The following is a 25,374-nucleotide window of genomic DNA, read 5'->3' as shown; positions in this document are numbered from 1 at the left end:
CAGGATAATACAGAACTGAGATGGAAAAGGAAAGTAATCACAATAATTAAAAAATGGTTAAAGCAGCTATTTAAAAACTTTGCTACATCCCTTGCTGTACAGCACGGGGCAGGCAGAGGTGGTACCACTGCTTACGATGTGGCTGGGCTTGTTCGTTTGTTTGTTCAATTTGTATAGCCGCCCATCTCAAACCAGTGACTCTGGGTGGCTAACAATCATAAAAACAGTCGAACAATTAAAACAGTACAAAAGGAAATGAAACACAAATAGCAGCCAAGAGATATTACAACCCGTCAGTGTCGGCACAACCAGGAAATGGGGCCCTTCACACACTCGGGGCCCCAGGCCCGGGGACAAAGCCAGCTCTTCAAGGAAGGCCTTCGGAAAAGCCCGCTGGGTCAGGGCCATCCTAATCCTGGGAGGGAGGATGTTCCCGAGGGCAGGGGCTACAGCAGAAGAGGCGTGTCTCCTGGTCCCCACCAGCCGACATTCCTTGGCTGACGGGACCCGGAGTGTGCCCATCCTGCCGGACTGGATTGGACAGGTAAAGACAACTGGGAAAAGACAGTCCCTTGGGTAGCCCTGAGGGATTAAAGTTGAAGGTGTGTCCAGAGGCAAAAAATATGCAGTGCTGCGAAGGCATGTACACCGTTGGTATGTGGAATGTCAGAACCATGAACCAAAGTGAATTTGATGCTGTCAGAACAGAAATGTCATATCAAACATTGACATTCTGAGAATTACAGAACTGCAGTAGACTGGAACAGATCAGTTCGCTTCAGAGAAGCTACTGAGAACAAGAAAGAAAGAGAGTAGCCAACATTATTAGCAGAAGGGTATCCAGCGGTGCTTAAGCACAACCCCTGCACCAGCCTTCCTTCAAGGCATTAAAAGCCAAGTGCAATTCCCATAAGATCTTCTCTTTTTAACTTCACTAGGAAGTTGTCCCTTTTATTTCTAATGTGAGAGCCTGCTGTCTGTTTTGTTTTGAAAATGGTCTTGTCTTCTAATCAAGCCTGAGCTTCTAAAGCTTATGCTCACTATCTCTATTACTTGCTGAGAAGTGTTGGAGGCTCTAACTAGAGTCCTCAAGGACCTCAGACTAGGGAGCAACCCTCACATGGAGGACATCTAAATTAGAGCCACCTTTTGAGAACCAGGACAGAAACTTCCCATTTGCTGTGGAAAATTGGCAGAGTCAGTTGCCAGATACTTGTCACCTAATGTCTCTAAAATGTTAATGGCTAGTTATCTGGATTTTTCTAATCTGCTACTTTAGAAAAAGATTGACAGATGTTTAGGATTTAGGATGAACCTTATGTAAAGTTCAGTATCAGAAGTATTTTGGAATTGATTTGTTTACTTTATATTTGCATCACTTTCAAAACTTTGCTTTGAAAATTGGCATTGTTTCACAATCTGTCTTTAGTTTTAAGAAATTTTCACAGGGGTAGTGGTGGCAAATTATATATGAATGTGATGTCCCTTCTCTGTTAAGTCCTTTGTCCCCATCTTCTCACCTTTTGGGAGCATCTGGCTGAACATGGTCTGATTTTTTTTTTCCATTTATCCATGTATTTAAGTATAAAATGTACTCTGGGATTTTTGCCTTGGGGCCTTGCTCTCTCTCTCTTGATCACATCCGTAGATCACAGCATAGAACACGCTTTGACAGTACTGCCAAAAGTGGAAAAATGTGCCTCTTCATTCCAAAATATTTCCATTTGTCTTAGTTCCACGTACTATGTGTAGTAAAACAGAGTGTGCTTATTATTTCCCTTAAGATTTCCAGCCATCTAACAGATTAGGCAATAAACTGGTCTCTGCCTCCTTCAGACTGTGGTCTCTTGTAAAATGGTAGTTCTCACTGTCACAGATGCTGTTTAGTCACAAGCCTGTCAGTCAGTCAGATTTTTGAAAGTGCCCCTTGTTGGGTTTACTCTGATAATTAGGCAAGAAGAGGAGCGGGGCCGAGTTTACAACTACATGAATGCTGTTGAAAGAGACTTAGCAGCGCTGAGGCAAGGCATGGGACTGAGCCGCAGATCCTCCACTTCTTCGGAACCGACTCCCACTGTAAAAACACTCATCAAGTCCTTTGACAGCGCCTCACAAGGTAATTTTTAAGAAATCTGCATAAATTAATAAAATATTATGTGCAATATGCTTCATTATCACTCTTAATCCTGTATGGTGATTTGATGATAAATAAGGCATTATTTTACTAGATTTTCTTTTGTTTTCTTATCTCATGCCTTTAATCTGTCTGTGTTACTATTTCTTGCTCCTTTCCTGCACTCTGCAGAACTCCAAAAGGGTATCCTGTGATGGGTATCTGTGTGTGTGTAGGAGTTACATAAGAAAAGTGGGCAGATAAAGTCGCTGAAAGGAAACGACAGTTCAGAGTTACTTTCCAGGGGGACAAATGCCTTCCTAAGTTAGGTCATCACTAATTGGCAGATTTTTAAAACATATATATTTTTTGCACTTTTTAAAAATACAGAGAAAACAACCTATAGCACAACAAAAACACTAAGAACAAACAACTAAGAAAACAATTTTTTAAAAGAGTTATATACAGCCATCCAATGGGTAATCTAATTTTAAGTTCTGTCACCAAAACAAAAAAAGGAATAAAACAAATGAATTCTTTTCAAAAATTACACATTTCCTGAATCCAGTCCTTGATGTGTGGAGGAATAGCACCTTTCCAGTCTCTCAGTATAATTTTCTTGGCTATTTCCCACTCAATATAACCAGAGTTCCACAAAAACAGATATATCCCACAGTTCTGGAATGTAATTCATATCTCTAAGGTTAAACCATTTACCCATAAGTCTAGTATATGTTGCAGTGTTACTCCAGAAAGGAACCAGTAACAGGTAAGGCCAAATCATGGGGGTTAAAGTATCATCAAATCTTTTACGCTGTCAGCAATCTGCACTCCCTCCTTTCAGATGCATTCTTTGGGGTGTCCAATGAACGTGGAATAAAAGCTTTCAATGAATTAATTTTAACCTCAAGTCCAAAAAAACAAACTTGACACTTTTAAAGATTTGCATCCATTGACATTCCATTATCAGATATTCCAACTCTTTATTTCATTCATCATAAATGTTGATAGCTTCAACTTTAAAGATATTTTAATTTTCTGATATATGTATAAATACAAAATATTTGATTTCAAAAGCAGACTTCAATAATAATAATACATTATATCACATTATAATACATTATAATAATACATTATTATTAAACGTATATGCCGTCCAACTCTCAGTGACTCTGGGCAGCCTACAAATTGCTAAAAATATTTAAAAACAAGGAAGCCACAACAAAAAAGAATAAGGATCACAGAAAGGACAAAAACGGATAGGAACAAGGAAAAAGAGGGTTTCAAAAACGACAGCATATCAGGGGTTTTTTTTAAAGCAGCTAAAGCATCTGGTCCTTATTCAGCTGTCAAAGCATCACTGATTGACAGATGCCACAAGAAAGTACCAACTTAGCCTCTTCAGGCATGGAGTATCACAGCTGAAGTACTGCCACCATGATGGTGTGGTGTCCTGTCCCATCAGTGGTCTCATTCGTCTTAGTATTATTTGATTTTCCCATCCTGTGCACCAATTAAATTCTTAGTTTTCTTTATTTCTTTTTCAATTTGTACCCTAGGAGTAAAACCAGCAGTAAAAAAAATAATCCACCTTTAAAATAAATTGTTCTACACTCAGAACAAACTTTCACTTTGTCTGTGAAAGAACTGGTTGAAATATATTAGACTTTATGTATAATTTTTTTTCTTGTTTTATATGGAGTCCTTGGTGCTCTCTGAGCTTGGTTGTTTTCTTTCTTTATTTCAATCAAAGGTCAGACAGAAGAAAATTTTTAAAATTCAGGTGCTGCTAGAGGCATCAGTGCTGGGGGCGGGATTGAGGGCTTGTGGGGCAACACCTGTGGCTCTGCAGGTTGTGGGTTGTGCCTTCTTGAACATCCGTGTGAGATGCAAATACAGGGATTTTTTTCCCATCATTCAGTGTAAATCTTACCTTAGGAGAGCAGTGTAACGTGCCTGGGCTGCATTGGCCACGCAGACTGATACACTGACAGTGTATTCTTTCTAGAATATTCATGCTCTTAGATGTAAATCTGGAACTGCTTTCTTTTTTTATAGTTCCTAGTCCTGCTGCAGCTGCAATTCCTCGAACTCCACTAAGCCCAAGTCCTCTGAAAACCCCTCCAGCAGCTGCAGTCTCTCCAATGCAGGTAAATCATTTTTAATGGTTTGAAGTAAGCCTGATACCGCGTTTGTCACATTGCTGGCATTACACAGGGGAAGAAAAATGGAGAACTTCCAAACAATCTCCCATCAGTTGCACATCTCCCTCAAACTCATACACCTTTGAAGAAGCTCTTTCTGAAGCCATGACTGGCCCATGTGGCTTCACATGTCACAAGTTCTCTTAGAGGGGAACGAGCCACACATTTATTTGGCTGCAAAGGAGGTACCCTTGTTTACTCAGCCACAGTTTGGGAAACAGGAGGTCTGAAGTGAGAGATATTAGTCTAAAAACTCCTTACAAACTAGGATTACCAATCAAAGCGAATATTTGTAGCTCAGGGTTGAACTGTGGAGTCCTCGGTGCTCTCTGAGCCTGGTTGTTTCCTTGCAGACGTTTCATTGCCAGACTCGGCAACATCTTCAGTGCAAAGAGGGAGTGGCCCTTGCTCTCTGTTTATAAGCTGTGGCTTGCCCTGCTTGTGTTGGTGGGGGTGTTGTTCTCTCCTTGGGAGTTGCTTGATTGGGCTGTTGTTTGCTGCTGGGTTGATTGCCTGAGTTAATAGTTCCTTGATTAGGGTGTATTGTGCTGTTTGATGGCTCATCTGGTGTTGATCCTAGTGTTGATTTTTACATATCTGGGTGTTGATTGCTGGCAAGGGAGTGTCCTGGTCTTTTGGCTTTTCTGTTGCCTCTTTTGAAGGGTGTGTAAATGTGGTCTACCTCCATGTGTCTGTTGATGGCTGCTTTGTCTGAGTGCCAGGCTTCCAGGAATTCTCTGGCGTTTTTGGATTTGGCTCGGTTTAGGATGCTCGCAGTTTCCCAGTTGACAGTGTGGTTGAGTCTGTCCATGTGCTGTGAGATTAAGGAGTTCTCATCGTGTCTTCCGACTGCCAGTTGGTGTTCGTGGATGCGCTCTGCCAGTCTTCTGCCTGTCTGTCCTACATAGTGGCTGTTACAGTCTTTGCACTGTATGTTGTAAATAACTCCTGTTTTTTCTTCCTGGGCTACTGGGTCTTTTGGGTTGCTTAGGATGTTTTGAAGAGTTTTAGTTGGTTTATGTGCTACGGTGATGCCATGTGGTTGTAACAGTCTGTTGGTGGTTTCTGAGACGTTTCTGATGTATGGCAGCGTTATCCTTTTCATCGTTTCCATCGGTTGGGTTGCAGTGGGTTGGGTGGTGAGGCACTTTTTGATGAAGTTGAGCGGGTATCCATTTTGCTGGAAGATGCTGCGTAGGCAGTCTGTTTCCTTGTTCTGGTGTTCTGGGTTGCTGCAGGGCGTTAGTGCTCATCTGAATAATGTTCTCACACAGCTTCTCTTGTGGGAGGCTGGATTGTTACTTTGGTAGTGGAGCATTTGATTGGTTGGTGTCTGCAAGAAAACAACAAGGCTCAGAGAGCACCAAGGACTCCACAAACTAGGATTAACAGGAACAATCTGCAGTGCCTAAATTCAGAAATCAGGAAGCCCTTTTAGCAGCTGATTTTGTGAGAAGTGAAAATGGGGGCAAACCCTCTAGCTTGTTATTTGTTCCTGTATTCTTAAGCAGCCCTAGTTGGGAAAAGCAGCAATACAGGTAGTCCTCGCTTAACAACCACAATTGGGACCGGCAATTCCATCACTAAGTGACACAGCCATTAAGCAAGGCATCACATGACCACAACTTGTGATTTTATTGCCAGCTTCTCCATTGATAGTTGGAAGTCGGCTGTGAAGTATCCAAATGGTGATTACGTGACTGTGGGGCGCTGCAACTGTCGTAAATGCAAGGACTTGTCATAAAGTTACTTTTTTGGCCCTGTTGTAACTTTGAATGGTCACTAAACAGGGCAATTGTTAAGGAAGGACTACTTGCATAATAATTGAGAGACCGCTTGCCCCAATCATTTCTGCTCGCCCAGCACATTCCAGCAGAGTTGGTGTACAGGTCCCCTTCATTAAATGTTGTCATCTTGTGGGACCTAGGAAGCGCGCCTTCTCTGTTGCGGCCCCCACCCTCTGGAACAGGATCCCCCTAAGATAAGGACGGCACCCTCTCACCTGGGGTTCCAGAAAGCTTTGAAAACCTGGCTTTGGTCCCAGGCCTGGGGCTGATGTATGTTATTCGTTTAATGGGCCCTGTTTTATTTTGTGTATTTTGTTATTTATTAGAGCATGTTAGTCTGGGCTGTTGGTTTGATTTAATATTTTTAGCTGTTGTTTTTTTTCTAGTTTTGTATGCTGCTCAGAGTCCATTGGAGGTGGGCAGCCAATAAATTTAAATAAATAATGGCTAAACCAGAATGTGAACTCTGGCCTTCGTGACCTCTGCCCTGCTCCCTAGGACTGCCTGTATATGGTTTGCCTGACAGATTCCTCTGGAGGGTCCTTAAGTTACCGATTCAGTCTTCATTGCTGTGAATGTGATGATTAATGATAATGAAATTAAAATACTCAACTGCCCTCTAGGAATCTTGAAATAAAGTCTCCATTCAGTCAAGACTGACTTATGGTAACTGCATGGGCACATCTTTCTTTTCTTGGCAAGAACATGGAAATGGTTTGTGATTGCCATTTCCTGTGGCTCTGCTAGTTTTGAACCTGATTCTCTGCCATTATATGCTCAGCTGAACCATAATGACATACTGGGGTTGGTGATGCCTCTCTTGGAGATGTGTTTAAAATTCAGGTAGGAACATAATATTGAAGTGGTCAGTGAGCAAGCTGGTTCCTTTTCCTAAAAATAACTTTTCCCCCTTCAGAGACATTCCATAAGTGGACCAATATCTACTTCAAAACCCCTTGCTACTTTATCAGACAAAAGGCCAAGCTATGCAGAAATTCCAGTTCAAGGTATGTGTCTTTTGGTGTGAGCATTACCCAAACAAATCTTACAACCCACCAGAATCTCCCTTGGTTAAGAAACATGTGCCAATGAGGGGGGCCTGGAAGGAACTTTGCAGAAGACAAATCAGCTAATTTTTTCACCTGATTGTGGAGTAATTGACAGCCCTGCAGTGCGTTTCTAAGGTCTGGCTAAGCTGAATGATGGCTTGCCGCCTGCCTCTGCTGGACCATTCCTGAACATGAGAGTAGTTTGTCTTCTGAGGTGTATTTGGATAACGGGTGAGCACAAGTGATACGCATCACTGCGCCAATAGGCAAACGGTTCCCTCGGCCAGTTCCCCCATTATTGTTTTAAAAACACTCATTGATTCCTGGAGGTTTGCTAAACTTGCCTGTTTAGAAAAACTCTTTCAATGTCTTTGTGCATTTTGAGGTGCCCAAATCTATAACCTTCTGTTGAAAATATTCGTATCAGGACTTATCCCTTCTGCCCTACACTGAGGTTTTTCTATTATGACATCTACTCTGGTTTGAAATTAAAAGTAGATTGAAAATGATGGGATGGGATCCAAAAGGCCATGAGAAATATATCTTGTACTTTACCAGTGGAATATTTTGCGATCTGTCTTCTCTCTCCATGTATGACTATGAACAAGCTGCTTTTGAAAGATTATTCAGAAGGGCCCCAATTCATGTGTTTAGTGAGGCACATTCCAAATTCCAAATTTCTTCTGTATGGAGAGCCCTGCGTACTACACCTGCATAGTTCTTGGAGAGAACCTAGTTTCCCTATTTATTTTTGCTAGTATTAGGACAATATTCTTTAACAAAAAATAGGACACTACAAAACTACTTGTTCAATGTTTATTTCTCCATTTCCAAATATTTTTCTTGTGCTTGGTGGATTTACTTATCAACTTTTCCTTTCAAAGGGCCTTTCCGGTAAGAATGAATGGCTCTCAGATCTGGGTGTAACTCTTTGATTTATGACTGGGCTTTTTAAAATAGACCTTTCTCAAGAATAGTTTTCATGTGAAGAGTAATAGGCTTCCTTTTGAACCTGGACATTAAATAACAGCAAAGCACATCAACAATGGAAATTCTTCTGTGGCTTAAAATAATACTTTTGTGTTAGTCTTTTCTGGTTGTTTTTTGAATGCCATTGGCATTATTTAATACACAGGAGAAAGTAAATCGGAATCCAAATTAGTGTATACAGAAATGGGAAAGGGGCATTGACTGACAAACCATTGCATCAGCAACATTTCCTCCTGCCCTGGATCAGAAAATACTACAGAATTGGGTTTTGTGCAGCAGCATTTGGTTTATTTTACCTAACCATTTTTATCCCATTCTTCTCATTGTGAAATAATTTTCAGTGTGGTTTGGAACAGTAAGCATTCCAAAATTATAATTAAACAAATACAGTGCAATAAAAGCAGAGGTTGGTCATCTATCTATCTATCTATCTATCTATCAGATTTTTGTCACCGCCCATCTCCCCCAAAAGAGGGACTCTGGGCAGTTAGAGAAATTAGAAAAAAGTTACGCATGTCAACAATTTAGCACATAATCAGGTTCTCACTAGGAGAAAAGTATCTCCATCCCATGGAAGAAGGCCTTGAGAGAAAAGGGGAGCCAACTCTTCCTCGCAAAGTGATTTCCCAGCCCAAATGCAGCCTCAGAAGGCTGCGATCTTGCCTCCCAAGTTAATGCCTGCTCATGACTGAAAGTAGCCTTCAAAGGATAGGTGGAAATCTTTTTAAGTCTCATGTTTGGGACCCACCACACATTAAGCAGTAAGCCAGCTTACACATATGCACGCGCACACAAACACACACAAAACACTTGCGCTTTGTTATATTGATGTCACCCATGCTATCCCCCCTCCCTGTAGGTAGGGTCAGGTCAGACTGTGGTGACGTTTCCTCGTTCCCTTTCTGTGCAGATCATTTGCTGAGGACTTCTTCAGCCAGCAGACCAGCTTCTCTGCCAAGAGTTCCTGCTATGGAAAGTGCTAAATCTCTCTCGGGTAATAATGGTAGTGATGGAGTGATCGTGGGTCATCCTTCTTATACTCTGTTGCGAACTACACACCCTTTCCTAAGAGGTTCTCTCTGGATATGTTGGTATGAAGAGCCACTTGGTGTATAGTGTTGGTGGTTCGCGAAATAACAAATAGAGGCTGGTGTGAAACGGGGGAATCTCAGCCTTAGCCTTAGCCTAAGCCCAGTGAGCACTTTTAACAGGTTAGGTATACGGAAAGTGGCTGTCGCTGTGCGGTCCTTTTCAGGTTGCCACCAGACAGAAGGAACGTAGACAGATTAAAACAGGCAGGTCAGACTCATTCCTTTGCCGAATGTATTTTGAGATGTTGTATTGGCGATGGAACTTCTACAGCTTAAAATCTGGATCAGTAGAGTAAATGTCTTGTGGTTTCTTTCTGAATAACATTTTAAGCCCTTAGAATATACTCTCTGACGTTCTGGAACAAGTATAGATCTTTCTCCTTTGGCCAAACTCAAAGACGGCGACATCTATTGTGACCGGGGTTGCTAATGGTACGCAAGATGCTCAGACAGCAGATGTAGGATCCAGTATAAAACTGAACATCGGGCTTTTCCATTTTCCATTTAAGTGTCTCGCCGAAGCAGCGAAGAAATCAAACGGGATATTACTGCTCCCGATGGAACATCTCCAGCCTCCCTCGTAGCGATTGGGACCGCTTCGCCACAACTATCCCTCTCGTCTTCACCGACAGCATCTGTCACTCCTACCACACGGAGTCGAATCAGGTACAGCTCCTTGCTCATTACTCTTGGAAATAGGGGTTGTCTCCTTTCCTGAGCCATTCTGGCACTGACCAGGAGAACCAGTGACGTTCCTCACTGGGACCACCCAGCTGGGCTTACTAACACCGAGCATGCCAGCAAGTGCTGACGGGCCAACTCGGTAGCATGTCTGCGTTGTTGGAGCATGAGCTGGCCTTTGCTTTCGTGCTTCTGAAGTATCCCCTCAGTTGGATGCTGGGCATTCTTCTCCCTTGCCTCTGGCTAGTGGCTGTTAGTCCCCGGCAGAGTGCAAAAACACCCCCTTGTCACTGCACACTTTGAAATCCACACCCGCATTGGGAGTGAATTAGAACTTCGTTCAGTTTGAAATACACTCTGTGAGTTCCTTTAGTTGTGGATGAAGCATCCTTGGAAGTGAGTTATTGCAACAAGCAGCAGTGTGAGGAGGCAGCAGTAGTCAAATGAAGGGAACTTAGAACATGGGGGTGTTTCTCTCCTCAGTACTCTGGGACAGAAGAAAAACTAGGTCTTCACGCTTAACTCTGCATTGTTACTTTTTGAAACTGGTAAAGAAATGCTCACCAAATGAGAGTTAGGAGGAATTCTACACGTCACTCAGTCCAACCTCCTGTACCCTGCAGTGTGCGGCCAGGGTGGTCCTCCGGTGGATGCCCTTTAAGGAGAAGGTGGTGGCAGCCATTAGGAAGACTTTCGCTGTTAAGGAGCCCTCTCCGTTTGCACTTAAAACTGTCAGACAGCTCTAATCTGTTGAGCTGCTTCTCTAAATTGTCCTCTCACTGGCTCTAGCCTGGTCTTCTGGGCACCCAAACCCCACATTTGCACAATTTATATGGTGGCCCTTCTTGCTTCTGAGGACGTCGGCCAAGTTGGATCTCCTGCTCTCCCGGTTGTATGTGTCTGTTCCTCCTCAAGCTTCTCCGCCTGGTTAATCCTTTCAGCTCGTTTGTTTGTTTGTTTATCTGTCAGATTGTATGCCGCAGCATTCCCAACAGCTTCCCAGCAGAGCTCCCGTTCTTCAGGTATAATCACATACGTTGGGCAGGTTATTCCAAATATGTCTTAACTAGGGAAAAAGGAGAATTTCAGAATATGCTACTAGCATAGCCTGATGGAGCACGATCTGAATGCTGTGCTGCTTTTGCTTCCGTGTAGCTAAAACTAGCACTTGTTTTTAGTAGCTGCAACACAATGGTGATTTGTCTGCTAAAGTGGTTTAATACTTGTTTTGCTTGTAAAATGCCCATCCCCAAAGGCTGCAGTAGTGTCCACATATAAACTATAACCCCATAAAATGACAGCCTTCAACTTCCACTGATGTTGTTTTGATGCACACCAGCCCTGCCTGGCTTAGTAAAACACATTGAGTTGACAATCACATCATAAAGAACAGATACTTTATTTTGGCCCAAGCAGATTGATTGATTGATTGATTGATTGATTGATTTAATCTATCTATCAGATTTTTATCACCACCCATCTCCCCCCCCAAAGGAGGGACTCTGGATGGTTAATTCACAGTGCAATCAGATGAAAGGGCAGGTTATTAAACCATTTCTATATGTTTATTTAATATATAACATAATAAATATGTTTGTTTATAAATAGATTTGTTTATAAATACGTTTATTCATGAATATGTTTATATATGAACATATGTTTGTTTATAATATATAAACATAATAAATATGTTTATTTAATATATCAGTGTGGATGTTTAAAAAAACTTGTTAGATATGTTTGTAAGTTTTAAAATAAGATTATCCTTAGAAATGGGAAGAGAAATGTAAATCTAAACAACATGCTAGTGAAGGTCCGCAGTGCCAGCATAAAAAACAGTTAAACTGGTTTGGAGCTTGGAATGCAGTTGACCTAACAGACAGGCTCACTTTTAAGATTAATATTTGTTGTAAACCACTTCTCATTGTGTCCACACAGTTCATTTTATTTGTTTCCTGAAACATTATTTTCAAAACAAAGAACTTGACATAAAATGTGTTCCTCTCTGGAATTTAGAAACAAGCCGTACTGTTCTTTCACGGTGTTACGGATGGTTAGATTTTTAAAAAAAGATTTGATTCAGACTTTTAAAAGATATTCTTGATGTGTAGTTAATGTTCTTACATCCACACGTATCTAGCCAAAACTCGCTCAGCCAGCACCGTACATGAGGAAGCCTTGGCGCAGCTAGGGTAATTCTAGGGAATCCTTGCAGAAGCATTGAAGATCCTTAGGAATTCGCACACACTAAAAACGGGTGCAAAACGGGAGTGGAAAATGAACTTGAGGTGGGTGGGTAAGTGGAGTGGTGGAGCGACACTCCATAAAACATTTTATAACACATGCCATTTCTTAATCACATTTTAGCAGACTGGCGACTGCTAAATAGGTAGTATCTGCTTCAAAGCAGGGGGGAAAAAAGATCAAAAAGAAAATGATGTGTTTTGATAATGAGAGAAATACAAAATTATGGAAGTTGAAAAATGGAGGAGAGCGGTGTTTGGAGACTAGAGGCCATATTTAGCATTTTCTGAGAGGGCAGACGCTGGCATTGGTGGGGAGATGATGGAGTCACTTGGCTAGAGATACATTCTACATATGAACAGGATGTTCTGGATGTTCTTGTTTATTTCCTTTTGGTGGGGAGAATATAATGTTTTTCTTTATGTTGAAACAATTTTATATCTACTTTAGGACTTACACTATACTTTCCATGCATTTCCCTTCTAAAAATGACAAGAAGCTAGCGGGCCCTGGAAGTCAGGTTGCCCAGCACTTTTTAAAACCGAGAGGCTCTACAGAGGCTTTATCTGGAATCATCGTTTAGACTTCTGGTTTGTCAGACAAGATTCTCAGTGCAGAGTGACTACAAAAACCTGCGAGTCTTGGTTTTGAGGGATTTTAACAGTTCCTGCATATGATCCTGTTAAAAAGATTGCATTCTTTGCAGATCAGCAGTTCCTTTGTGAGTCCTCTTATAAATGGAGAGGGCTGGTCCCTGCAGACTAGCAGAGAGGCAGCCAGGGTTCTTGGGTCTTCCGCTTTCAGTTGCAGGTGGGATTCTGCATGCCTCTGTAGAGGGGCGCACACCAAATGGAAAACGTGCTTGTTTCGGGTTCGGGGGAACGGCGCCGTGGTTCAGAGGTTCAGCCCAGGCATTCCTGGTGGATTGGAGTTCAGCCAAACTGAAACCTGGAATATTTGACCGGTTTGGGCTTAAAAAAAAATTCCAGAGGGGTTTTACCAGCGGGCAGGGCCAGGCTGGGCCACCTTGTCTCCTCCAAGTGGCCTCCGTGCCGGCCTGCCTTCCGGCATTCCCAGCATGTTCCTTTCCCCGGCTCCCACCATGCACCGCCACTGACCTTGCATTCAAGCACAGCATGTCCAGTTGGCCTGGCCATCCTACCCCCACGGGTCAGCCGGTTCAGTATCCGGTGCTTGAATGTGAGGGTGACTCAGGCAGCCACGTAAGGGGGGAGAAGGAAAGTGCTGCGCTAGGAGAGGGTGGGTGGGCCAGACGCATTCAAGGGTTGTGGCTCCCCTGCCCCTCCCCCAGTCCCAGCGCCTTCTTTTCCTGTCTCCCCGCAGCTGCTGCATGCCACCTGCGGCCTCGCCCTTTCCCAGCCCTTCCACCCTAGCTGTCAGCTAGACTGAGAATTTTAAAAGTGTCCTGGAAGAAGGCAACAACAAAACTGCCGTATTGTGTGGTATGGTATTGGCCCATCCCTCACACTCCAAATGGGTGGGCCCTTCCTTGAAACAGTACTGTGATGGGACCCAGGAGGTGTGCCGTTGGCTTGTGGCCCCTCCCCGGATCGCCCCCCTCCCCGACACACAGTTGGCCCCGACCCAGCTGCCTCAGAAGGCACTAAAGGCCTGGTTCTTCTTCCGGGGTCGGGATGGGTAGAGCCCGCCTGGAGCGGGGGGCAGGAACGGTGCGTCCCTGATCACCTGCTGAGGGTTTTGTATTGGAGTTCAATTGGAGCTGCTTATTTTGTTTCCTTGTCGTTTGGTTTATTGTAAACTACCCCGAGTCACAATGTTCGAGTTGTGTGGCCACGTAGATGCCTTATATAAATTAAAGTTAAGTTGAAGAGAAAGCGGGGCGAATCGCCAGGACTTGATTTCGGGGAGCCAACCTTTCCCAGTGTGAAATGAATGGATTTGGGCCGTAAGCGGCAACCCGCTTCTCCTGTCCAGTTGAAGGCAATTTGCGCAGGAGAACGTCTCCCTTGGTCTGGCCATTGCGTTGCCAGACATCTTTATGTTCCTGGTTCTGAAAGCAGCTGTTACGCGCCCCAGTTTTTTTGCTTTGTTTTGTTTTAGGGAAAAGGGCCTCAGCTGTTTGGGAAAAACAAGTCCCATGAAATTTGGCACTTTTGTTGGATTTCTGTCTCAAACTTTATCACCCTCCCCACCTTTCAGCACATACAAGCAGCTACTCACTGGCTGTGCTGGCTGGGCCTTGAAGCCCAGTGCGTCTGGATAAGGATCTTAGGGGAGAATTAGATGCTGCGTTGCAGCTGCCCCTCCGAAAAGAAATTACGGTTCCTCCCCCCGTGCCTGGTTCCTTGCCTCTGCTCTGCTCCCTGGGCAGGAAAAAGGGAGGAATCTCCGCGTGCGAGAGTGTCCCTCCACGTTTTGAGGTTATTGTGTGTTGTTTGCAGAGGCGGGCTGTTCTTTCTACAGTGGCCACCCACCTGTGTTGCCTTGGAAGAAGGTGTCTCTTAGCGGTTAACACTCCAGCCAGTCAAGGTGACATTCCTAACCAGCCATGAGTTGCAGGGAGATGTTATCAGTTTGTTTTCTAAATTTGAGCTCAGTATCACTTTATGTCTACATGTAATTTATATGTATAAAATGCTTCTGGCTGTGGTTCTACGATCATAAAGAGAAATATCCACTGTGCCCCCATTTCCCCAAGTCTGTCCCAGAGTGCTGAGCTGCCGCCCAGCTGTGCTGCAGCCTCCCTGGGCAAGGGTGTTCCTGGGGCGGAGGAGCGGCTCCCGGCCCCGGGCAGCCCTCGGCTTGTGCTGTGGCCCAGCCCGCAGACGGCGTGCCTGAGTGTTCTGGGATGCCATGATTGAAAGAAAACTGTTCCTTCCCTTCTAGAGAGGAAAGGAAGGACCCGTTGTCCGCCCTGGCGAGAGAGTACGGAGGTTCCAAGAGAAACGCCTTACTGAAGTGGTGTCAGAAGAAAACGGAAGGCTATGAGGTAACCGAGGCTTGTCCTCTGCTTGGAGCATCCGGCGGAAGGCCAGGGTGCAGGCTAGGCTGTGCCACCCTTCGCTGCCTCGACCGTGGGGGAGCCAGTAGGTCCTGTGCCTGCAGGAGCAGATCCTGCAAGTCCCAGCTGAACAGTTACTAATAGCTACTCCGGTGACTTTGCACAATGTACACAGCTGACACTCCCAAGAGGCTAGAATGGGTTGTTTTTTCTTCACACATTTGCCTCTCCCAGTAGAGAAAGCATAGAATGGGTCCCCTCCAGTTGTGCTGGGACAAAAGGCACCTAACGCAAGGGATAATTCTTGCTGTTCTTTTGGATTGTGGGAGTTTATTCTCTGCCCAAAAGAACTGCAGGGCAGTATTCTCCTTCTTTGCCTTACTTAGGGTTATTCAGAAACAGAGCCTGCAGATCATTAAGGCTGAGCATTTTAATTAACGGTGTCCAAAACTTGGAAATGCTGAAGCCAAGCGCACAGTTCTTAAGCTCTTCCATCAATATCTGCAGTTATCAGATGATGCTATTTCTGAATATCAAGTCTCCTTTGTAGACGGGCAGTGGTTCTGCTTGCTGCTTTAAGCAGAATCATGCCCTGCTATCTCCTGTCAGCAGAGAGAAGGGAGGGAATGGAATCCTAATTTTGGTCCTGGGTGGGTTGACTTGCTTTTCTTGGGTCTTCCATGCTACAGTTGTGGAATGAATTTGGGGGGAGCGGGGCTGTTTTTGATACACTCCATGCATTGTTAGTGTATGAGGCTGAAGGCTCAGCCACAAACAGTCTAAACTTGTTCTGCCCTAGATAGGTTTATTCTTCTGAAAAAATAGAATTATTATTTAATTTTAAATTCCCAAATTAGACTTCAGTAGGGCTTGTCCTCATTATTTTTACATGTTACCCAGATTTTCAAATTCTGATATTAATGCTATAAACATGCCATGTATTGTATGCCAAACTGGTTGATTTTATACGTTTTGTAGTTCACATGGAGGACTTGAAGGTTGTTCAGGAAATATAACTGCTGATAAATTCATCAAATTTCTACACTGCCAGTTTGGAGGACTCATGGCAGTACACAACATACAACAGCTGTTCAGAGTTAGGACTGCACTGATCAAGTGGAGTTCTGGCCATTGCAGCATCCCCACAGTCATGGATCACGATCCGGGTGTCTGGCTTGTGATTACAACATCGCAGTGAGCTGCGGTCACATGATCACGATTTCTGACATTCCCTGCCAGCTTCCCACAAGCAAAGCCAGTGGAGAAGTCGGAAGTCGCAGTCACGTGAGGTCCTCACTTAACAACAGCAACAGGGATTGCCAGAACTGCCATCACTAAGCAGCGTGGTCACATGACATCACCTTTATGACCGCATCACTTAGCAACGGCAATTCCGGTCTCAGATGCTGTTGTAAGCCGAGGACTAACCTGTAATCAAGACACAACAGAAAGTCCACAATAAAGAATAAGAATAAAAGTAATACGATTTCTAAGAACAACCAGAGCCACTGTACAATAACAATACAGTGTAAAATATTTTGCGGTACAAATCCTGTTTGGATCACTTAGGTAGAGTGAAGTTAATTAAAGTATATTCTCCCCATGATTGTGTGCATGCCAGTTGAGGTCTAATGTGTTAGAAAATGTCTTAAAACATTTTTCTTTTATTTTTATCAAACAACCCAGAAGATAGTTAATTGCATCAGCTAAAAAATCAGTGAAATTTGAATAGTGATTATGAAACACCTTTTTCAGATTCTATTAAAATGGCCTCAGTGGCATTCCCTGTCCATGGGGAAGTTGTTCTGCATAAGCAGTGCTGTAATTAGTGGGAACTGTCCTTCTGGCTTCTCGAGGTCCATCACAAACTTGAGCCTCCTCCTTAAATGCTCCAACTCATTCCATAGCCAACCTGCAGGCACTGCATAGCTTTGTCATTCAGTTGCCTTGTTGCTTGTTGTTTTCTAAGCAATTGCCATCTTGGTCAACGTGTTTCTTGGTTTCTGGGGAGAAATCTCAGTCTAATGCAGTTGTTGGTCAACACTTCCTTCTTTTCACTACGGAATGAATTGATTGAGTTTTCCTATGTATATATTGATATCCAAACTCCAGGTAACGATACAGTTTTGCAGAACTATTAAAAATAAATCCTGATTGGTGGGTCTTTGTGCTAGCCCCCCCCCGTTTACTGTCATTAATAATTCTTTACCACTACCTTTTACCCAAAGAGCGATTTAATTCTATCATTTTCTCAATATGCAAGAAAAAATCCTCCTAACTACCACCCAATTATTTTATTATCAATAAGTAAACTTTATGCCTGATTTCTATACCATAAATATTTACTTTGGATGTAATCAGAGAATACCTCAGCTTCCAAACACGCTTGTATTAAATTGGGATATTCTGCCATTAGACCAGGATATTTCAAATGCACCTTTATGTTGCATTTATTGATTTAAGGAAGTCTTTGGTTCAGTTTCTCGGAGGGACTGTGGAGGAAATTAGCTGCAACATCCATTGATCGTCATCCTCCCAGGCTGATGTTTGTTACATCAAAATACTACAGTGCAGATTGGAGGCAATTGTAATAGCAATCTAATCACCCTCATCTCTATCCTCAGAGGAGTTAAACAAAGCCGGCTTCTTCACTTATTTATTTTCATGATTTATATAGCCGCCCATCTCATGACAGTGACTCTGGGTGGCGTACAAGGATTAAAACAATAACTGCTCCTGACTAAGGTGCCTTAAAAGCTGTTCAGTCTAAGTTTCTGAAAGCTGTACGTGATCAGCTTCAAATGCCTTGCTCGGTCAGAGCGTGGTTGCATCTCTCATGGAGCCTCCTGCGAGTTTACCATCTCAGATTTTGACTGAAACACTGTCATGAGCACCGTTGAGCTGAATGCATCAGCACAACGGCACACATGACAATACCACGGAAACAAGAGTAAGGGATTAAAAGATAAGCAAAGCAACGCACAACAACAGACACAGACCCCGAGGAGAAGGGAACGACCCCGGCCGGAAAAACCAGTCAAGAGAACACAAAGGGGGAAGAAAGAGCGACAAAGACAGGGCGGATCACGAGGCACACCTGAAGCTGTCAGCAGGAACGCAACGGATATCGCCCAGCTGACAGCAATCACCGGCCGGAGGAAGAAAACGATTATGAGCAAAGCCCGGGGCACCAGCAGGGGCCCCGCGACCCCTCGCCTACCGGCAATGAAGCATACAGGACTTCGGATGACACAACCCAGGGGGGGGGGGCGCTGACCGGCGCGGGCTATTTAAACCCCGCACCGGCGCGCTCCCTTCACTCTCAGCTTTTTCTAGCTATGCACTATGCTGAAATAAACCAGAACCTGATCTTCTCTGAATTAGTGTCTGTGTTTTACTCAGTAGTAGGCAGCGCATGATATAAAGCTGAGAGTCATAAACTCAGCCTCGCCAAGCCCCACCGGACAACAACAAGCCGCAGGAGGAACAGACGGCGAGAAGAACACGAGCGGAGAACGATGGAGCCGACGCATCGCGGCCAGGATGGGCAAGCCGCACGGCGAGAGGCGGAGGAGAACCGACAGAGGCCAGAGGCAACGCGGACCCCAGGAGCCACGGACACCCTCCCGGCCCATCCCGAGCCTCAGCCCCACCCCCGGAGGGAGGCGGAGGCGACCTGACCACGGGAGGGAGCAACATACCTCCCGAGACCCGCGGAGACCTCCCCGCCCCACATCGCACCCCAGCCACAGGCGTGGAGCTTCAGCCCAACTGCAACAAACGCGGTGGAGGACGGAGAGACGAACCAGCCGATTCGCTCCCAAGTCGAGGGAGCTGACCAGCGGATGGAAACGCCTGAACCCCACCGGTGGCCCAACTATGCGGAGACGCCGACCGGTCCGATCACAGCTGCGGCGTGGACCTTGAACCGAGAAACGCAAGCCAGACTCACGGCCATGGAGGCCCAACTAAGGGACCTCGGGACCATGCTGCAGTCGATGTCCTCCATGCCTCGCAGGAACATACCCATGCAGGTACACACTCCTATTCAAACCCCAAGCGGGTCTTGGCACCCCCATAGGCCAGATGCTAACCGGCAAGCTTCCCCGGTGGAAGAAGCCATGGGACGGGACGCAAGGAGAGGGGATCCACCGAACACCAGGGCCCCAAAGGACTTCCCCATTTTCTTCGACGGGAACCCCGCGAAGCTGTTGTTTTTTGTCACAAACGCCAGGGAGTTCATGGGGCGGCACGGACACTCCTTTGACTCCGAAGCGGACAAAATCGCAGCCGTGGCAATCAAGTTGCAAGACAGGGCGGCGGACTGGTACATCCAAATGTACGAGTCCAATTCCCCCGCCCTCTCTGACTTCCACGCCTTCATCACTGAGATGAAGCACTATTTTGAGGACCCGCTAGCCAAGGAGAGGGTTAAAAGCGCGCTTCAAGCCCTCAAACAGGGCGCACGAACTGTCGCGGACTACGCCCTCAAATTTAAAGCCCTCGCAGGGAAGATTAACGACTGGTCCGAGACTACCCTGCTAGAGATGTTCAAAAGGGGCCTCAGCCGCGAGGTACTCCAATGGGCACTCTACCGGGACGACCCGGAGACACTGCAAGGCTGGATCTACCTAGCGGGGAGAGCAGAACACGCTCATCGCACTTTCTTAATGACAACGGCAGAGGACAAAACAAACACCAGCCCAAAGGTACCTGCGCCACACTTGGGGCCGGCCGGTCCCACGTACCAAAAGAAGAAGTTTGCTCGCGGACCCTGCGCGAAGTGCGGGAAAATGGGGCACAAAGCGGCAGACTGCTTCTCCAACCGAACACTAACTAGCGCTCCCAAACCCACACCGAAAACGACGCTCAAACCAACTAACCCACCGCCGCCCCCCCACCGCCGGATGACCGGAGCCACAGCGACACCGGACGAAGACCTGGACGCTTACTTGGCGGGGGAGGATGCCAAAGTCCCAGACCGGCTGGTGGGAAACGCTCCCCGCCTGCCTTAAAACGCGCCACGAGGCAGGTGGTGGGACAGGGGCGCGAAACACATAGAGTGACGAACGCTCCGTAATAATGGGGTCAATCAGGCTTTCCTTCGGCAACAGAGCCACCACGGCCGCAGTGCTAGTGGACTCGGGGTGCTCCAAGAACCTGATCCACCCCGACATAGTCGCCAAGCTCGACCTGCCTTGCCTCCCCCTCCCCACACCGCTGGCTTTCCACCAACTGGACGGCTCAACAGCGGGAGGGAAACCAGCCACGACGCAGACCGAGCCTGTCACCCTGCAAATGGGCACCCACACCGAGCAAACATCTTTTGTGGTAACCCACATAGGGCGGCCCATCATAGTCCTAGGAATACTGTGGCTCATGACCAACAACCCGCGCATTAACTGGAAGACCCGCACCTTCCAATTCGATGACGGCGCGTACCGGGCGCCAGTTCCGGCAGGCAGGATCAACCCCACAGTGGAACGGGCAGAGGCTGCAGCCCAGGACAACACAGCAACCCCAGACGACCTACCTGAACAATATGCTGATTTCTCAGAGGTCTTCGGGGAAGAGGAGGCGGACCAACTACCCCCCCACTGCAAGACGGACTGTAGAATTGAGCTGCTTCCCGATGTCCCCTTACCCAGGCCGAAGATTTACTCGATGACCCCGAAGGAGATGACAACCCTCCAGGAGTTCATCGATAAAAACCTGGATAGGGGTTTCATAGAGCCGGCATGCTCACCGGTCGGAGTGCCCGTCTTATTCCAAGAGAAAAAAAACGGCACCTTACGGCTCTGCACCGACTACCGGGGCCTCAATGCGGCATCCCTATCCAATAAATACCCCCTACCCCTCGTGAAAGACATGCCCACCTGTCCACGGGAAGAGTATTCTCCAAACTGGACCTTCACGAGGCTTATTACAGGATCCGAATCAGGGAGGGGGACGAATGGAAAACAGCGTTCAACTGCCCCCTAGGCGCCTTTCAGTACAAGGTGCTGCCATTCGGACTAGCGGGGGCCCCGGGAGTGTTCATGCAGCTCATCAATGAGGTACTGCATGAACACCTGTTCAAAGGGGTACTAGTTTACATAGATGACATCCTCATCTACACCCAGACGCACGAAGAACACGTAACCCTAGTCAGGCAAGTCCTCGAGAAGCTAAGAAGGGCGAAACTCTATGCCAAACCATCTAAGTGCGAATTCCATAAAGCACGCCTAGACTACCTGGGGTACTGAATCTCTGGCGAAGGCATAGAAATGGACCCCGCAAAAGTCGAGGCAGTGGTGAATTGGGAACGCCCACATAACAGGCGCCAACTTCAAAGCTTCCTCGGCTTCGCGAACCTCTACAGGTCATTCGCACGGGGGTTCGTGGAGATAGCTCTCCCCTTAACAGACCTCCTCAAAACTAAAGGAGTTGGGGACACACGGCGAGCCAAGAACCCAGGGACAGTACTAAATTGGATTCCCGCGTGTCAGACAGCGTTCAACAGACTGAAAGCGCTGTTCACCACGGAGCCAATCCTCGCACATCCGGGCCCAGAACAGCCGTTCGTGGTCCAAGCCGACGCCTCAGACTTCTCCCTGGGGGCCATACTGCTCCAAAAGGACCCTACAGGAATCCTGAAGCCATGCGCCTACCTGTCAAGGAAATTCTCGGAGACGGAAAGGCGCTGGCACATATGGGAGAAGGAAGCGTTCGCGGTAAAATCGGCGCTAGAAACATGGAGGCATCTACTGGAAGGAGCCACCCAACCATTCGAGGTCTGGACAGACCACCGGAACCTCGAGGCCCTCCGGACGCCCAGACGCCTCAGACCGAAACAGGTCAGATGGGCCCAATTCTTCAGCCGCTTTAACTTTCAACTGAAGTTCATACCGGGCGAAAAGAACTTCCTGGCTGACGCCCTCTCCCGACTGCCCCAAGACGAAGAGCCCGTTCCAGATATGATTGGGACGGTCCTATCCGCCTCCCAGCTGGGGATGGCTGTGACCACCCGAAGCGGCGCTCAGAAACAGCTCAACCCCACATCTCAACCGACGGCAAGCCAACCAGTGACCAGACAGCGCCACCCGCAACTGCCAGGAGGAATACGTGCGGACCTCACCGCCGCCCTCAAAACCGACCCCTGGCTACTAGCAAACCCCGACAAGGTGACGATGGCACAGGACTTAGCATGGGGTGAAGGCAGAATATATGTCCCGGACTCGCAGCGCCAGGCGATCCTGCACAGATCACACGACAGCAAACAAGCGGGACACTTCGGGTTTCTAAAGACCCTGCACCTAACACGACGACAATTCTGGTGGCCCGCATTGAGACAGGACGTGAAGGCCTACGTAGCGTCCTGCCCGATATGCGCTATGGCCAAACGGGCACCGGGTAAGCCCCCGGGACTCCTACAAACGGTGGCGGAGCCCTCCCGACCATGGGAGGAAATCTCCATGGATTTTATAGTAGATCTACCACCCAGCCAGAAGAAAACAACCATTTGGGTGGTGAAAGACTACTTTTCTAAACAAGCACACTTCATCCCCTGCTCATCAGTCCCGTCCGCCCAGCAGCTGGCTAAACTTTTCCTTGTACACGTGTACAGGTTACACGGATGTCCCGTACACGTGGTGACCGACAGGGGCACACAATTCACCTTGAAATTCTGACGGGCTTTCCTAAAACTGATTGGGACCCAACAAGCCCTATCCACAGCCTGGCATCCCCAGACGGACGGAGCCACAGAGATCCTCAATGCCACCCTAGAACAATTCATACGCTCATATATCAATTACCACCAAGACGACTGGGTCGACCTGCTTCCGTTTGCAGAAGTCGCATACAATAACGCCGTTCACACGAGTACAGGGAAAACCCCGTTTGAAGTAGTCTCCGGGCGCGAGTTCATACCCATACCGGAGCTACCGCAACCCCCGGGACCCCAAGTGGGTGCTAGTGACTGGGGACGGAAGATAGCGGAATCATGGCCAATAATCATGGCAGCGCTGAAGGAAGCACAGTCTGCCTACAAAGAACAGGCCGACAAGCACCGGCGCCAGCAACCGACATTCCAGGCAGGGGATATGGTCTACCTATCCACCAAATTCATGAAATCACCTCAACCCTCGAAGAAACTGGGGCCTAAGTATATCGGGCCGCTTCGAGTAACACAGATAGTGAACCCGGTGGCAGTACGCCTGGACCTGCCGCACAATCTAAGGAGACTCCACAGCAGCCTCCTGAAACCAGCAACCGCCTCCCGATGGCGCCCAAGCACGCCTCTGCCCTCCCCAGTGATGATCGACGGCCAACAACATTTCAAAGTAAAAGAAATACTCGATTCCCGCCATCAACGGGGCACACTATACTACTTAGTGAAATGGAAACACTTCCCCCACCCAGAATGGGTGGCGGCTCAACACATCAAGGCACCGGACCTGACCCGAGCATTCCACATGACGTACCCCGCCAAACCAAAGGGGCGCCCAGCCAAACCGGCCCCTAGAACACACTTCCCCCCTCGGACCTCCCCCCCCCACCCGCGTCGCCCCCAGGGGAAGGGACCCCCCAAGCCTGCGACTTGAGTAGACCTCCTCCCCCCTGGGACTCACCCTCCCCCCACCCTCTCCGGGCCCACTGGGGAGAGAAGATTGGTCATAGGTGCATCGCCAGGGGGCAAATGGCCAGGATGCACACATGACAACACGACGAACATCAAACTAAACAATCAACAAAACAAAAAGATAAGGATCCTACCTGGAGCTGAAACAGCACCCGACCAGCCACGCCTCCTCTCACGACGAACTGAGCAAGAACAAGCAGGGTGTGGTCGAGGCATGCGCACTCGGAACACACCCAAAAGATGGAAACGAGGTAGAGGGCGGAGCAAGGGGAGGGGTAAAAGCACTCCGGCAGGAAATACAAAAAAAAAAAAAAATTTTGACAGCTCTCCCGGAAAAAACTGGAATGCTGGGTGGGGCTACCATTCGAAAGGGGGGCAGTATGTCATGAGCACCGTTGAGCTGAATGCATCAGCACAACGGCACACATGACAATACCACGGAAACAAGAGTAAGGGATTAAAAGATAAGCAAAGCGACACACAACAACAGACACAGACCCCGAGGAGAAGGGAATGACCCAGGCCGGAAAAACCAGTCAAGAGAACACAAAGGGGGAAGAAAGAGCGACAAAGACAGGGCGGATCACGAGGCACACCTGAAGCTGTCAGCAGGAACACAACGGATATCGCCCAGCTGACAGCAATCACCGGCCGGAGGAAGAAAACGATTATGAGCGAAGCCTGGGGCACCAGCAGGGGCCCCGCGACCCCTCACCTACCGGCAACGAAGCATACAGGACTTGGGGGGATGACACAACCCAAGGTGGGGGGGGCGCTGACCGGCGCGGGCTATTTAAAGCCCGCACCGGCGCGCTCCCTTCACTCTCAGCTTTTTCTAGCTATGCACTATGCTGAAATAAACCAGAACCTGATCTTCCCTGAATTAGTGTCTGTGTTTTACTCAGTAGTAGGCAGCGCATGACAAACACATTTTGCAGGGTGAGTCCTTGGTTCATCTTGCCCCACTGGAAAGGTTTTCTTTATCCCTGAGGAGGCAAACTGACTCTGGTCTGGCATACTGTGGCTTCTCATTCCAGGCAGCATCATCCCTCGGCCCAGATGAAATCTTAATCAAGTTTAAACAGAATTTGAGATGTGGACCTATAAAATTAGGGTTAAAATCACCCACCCTTATTATGGTCATCTTGTAGGTTCTCCATTGGCCTTTATAAGACCTTGCCTGTTCCACACAGGATATTTTTTTACTTTGACTCAAATTGCCCCCCCCCCCTCCATCCATCCATCCATTTGACAAATTTATATGGCTGCCCAACTCACACATGGTGACTCCGGGCAGCTTATTATGGAGATTCTAGGCAAATGTACGAATGTCTTGTATAGGGTCCCTATGGGTGTCTGCTCAGATACAGAGGTTGAGTAAGTACCCATGTATTGTTATGCTGCCCATTCTGCCACCCATGGTTTCTGACATTCATAAACCCAATGGTTAGACATTTTAGTTCTCTTTCTGAACAAGAGATTGGTCTTCCTTCCATAAGACCTGTGAGCAACCATTACAAATGTTGCCAAGTTTCTAGCTTGCAGAGATCAGATGATACCATCTTCTCAATATTAACTGTTTCAAATTTGTTTTTTTCTAAGTTTTAAA

The 25,374-nt window shown here is 46.9% G+C and overlaps 1 protein-coding gene across 2 annotated transcripts in view; it reads left to right on the top strand.

The window, feature by feature from the left end:
- The window catches only part of SPECC1L (sperm antigen with calponin homology and coiled-coil domains 1 like), a 113,921-nt gene that overhangs the window by 26,372 nt on the left and 62,175 nt on the right, over positions 1–25,374 (top strand). For both annotated transcript variants that reach the window (XR_010068758.1, XM_063315883.1), the window contains exons 8-13: positions 1,953–2,116; positions 4,172–4,263; positions 7,021–7,111; positions 9,054–9,137; positions 9,744–9,900; positions 15,028–15,130. Coding sequence is in view for 1 of the 2 variants with exons in the window: in XM_063315883.1 (XP_063171953.1) it covers positions 1,953–2,116; positions 4,172–4,263; positions 7,021–7,111; positions 9,054–9,137; positions 9,744–9,900; positions 15,028–15,130 (691 nt within the window). In the remaining variant the exon portion in view is untranslated. The remainder of the gene's footprint in view (positions 1–1,952; positions 2,117–4,171; positions 4,264–7,020; positions 7,112–9,053; positions 9,138–9,743; positions 9,901–15,027; positions 15,131–25,374) is intronic.

Source organism: Candoia aspera, chromosome 15 (genome assembly GCF_035149785.1).
Source record: "Candoia aspera isolate rCanAsp1 chromosome 15, rCanAsp1.hap2, whole genome shotgun sequence".
NCBI lineage: Eukaryota > Metazoa > Chordata > Lepidosauria > Squamata > Boidae > Candoia > Candoia aspera.
This window is presented reverse-complemented; position numbering and strand designations above follow the sequence as displayed.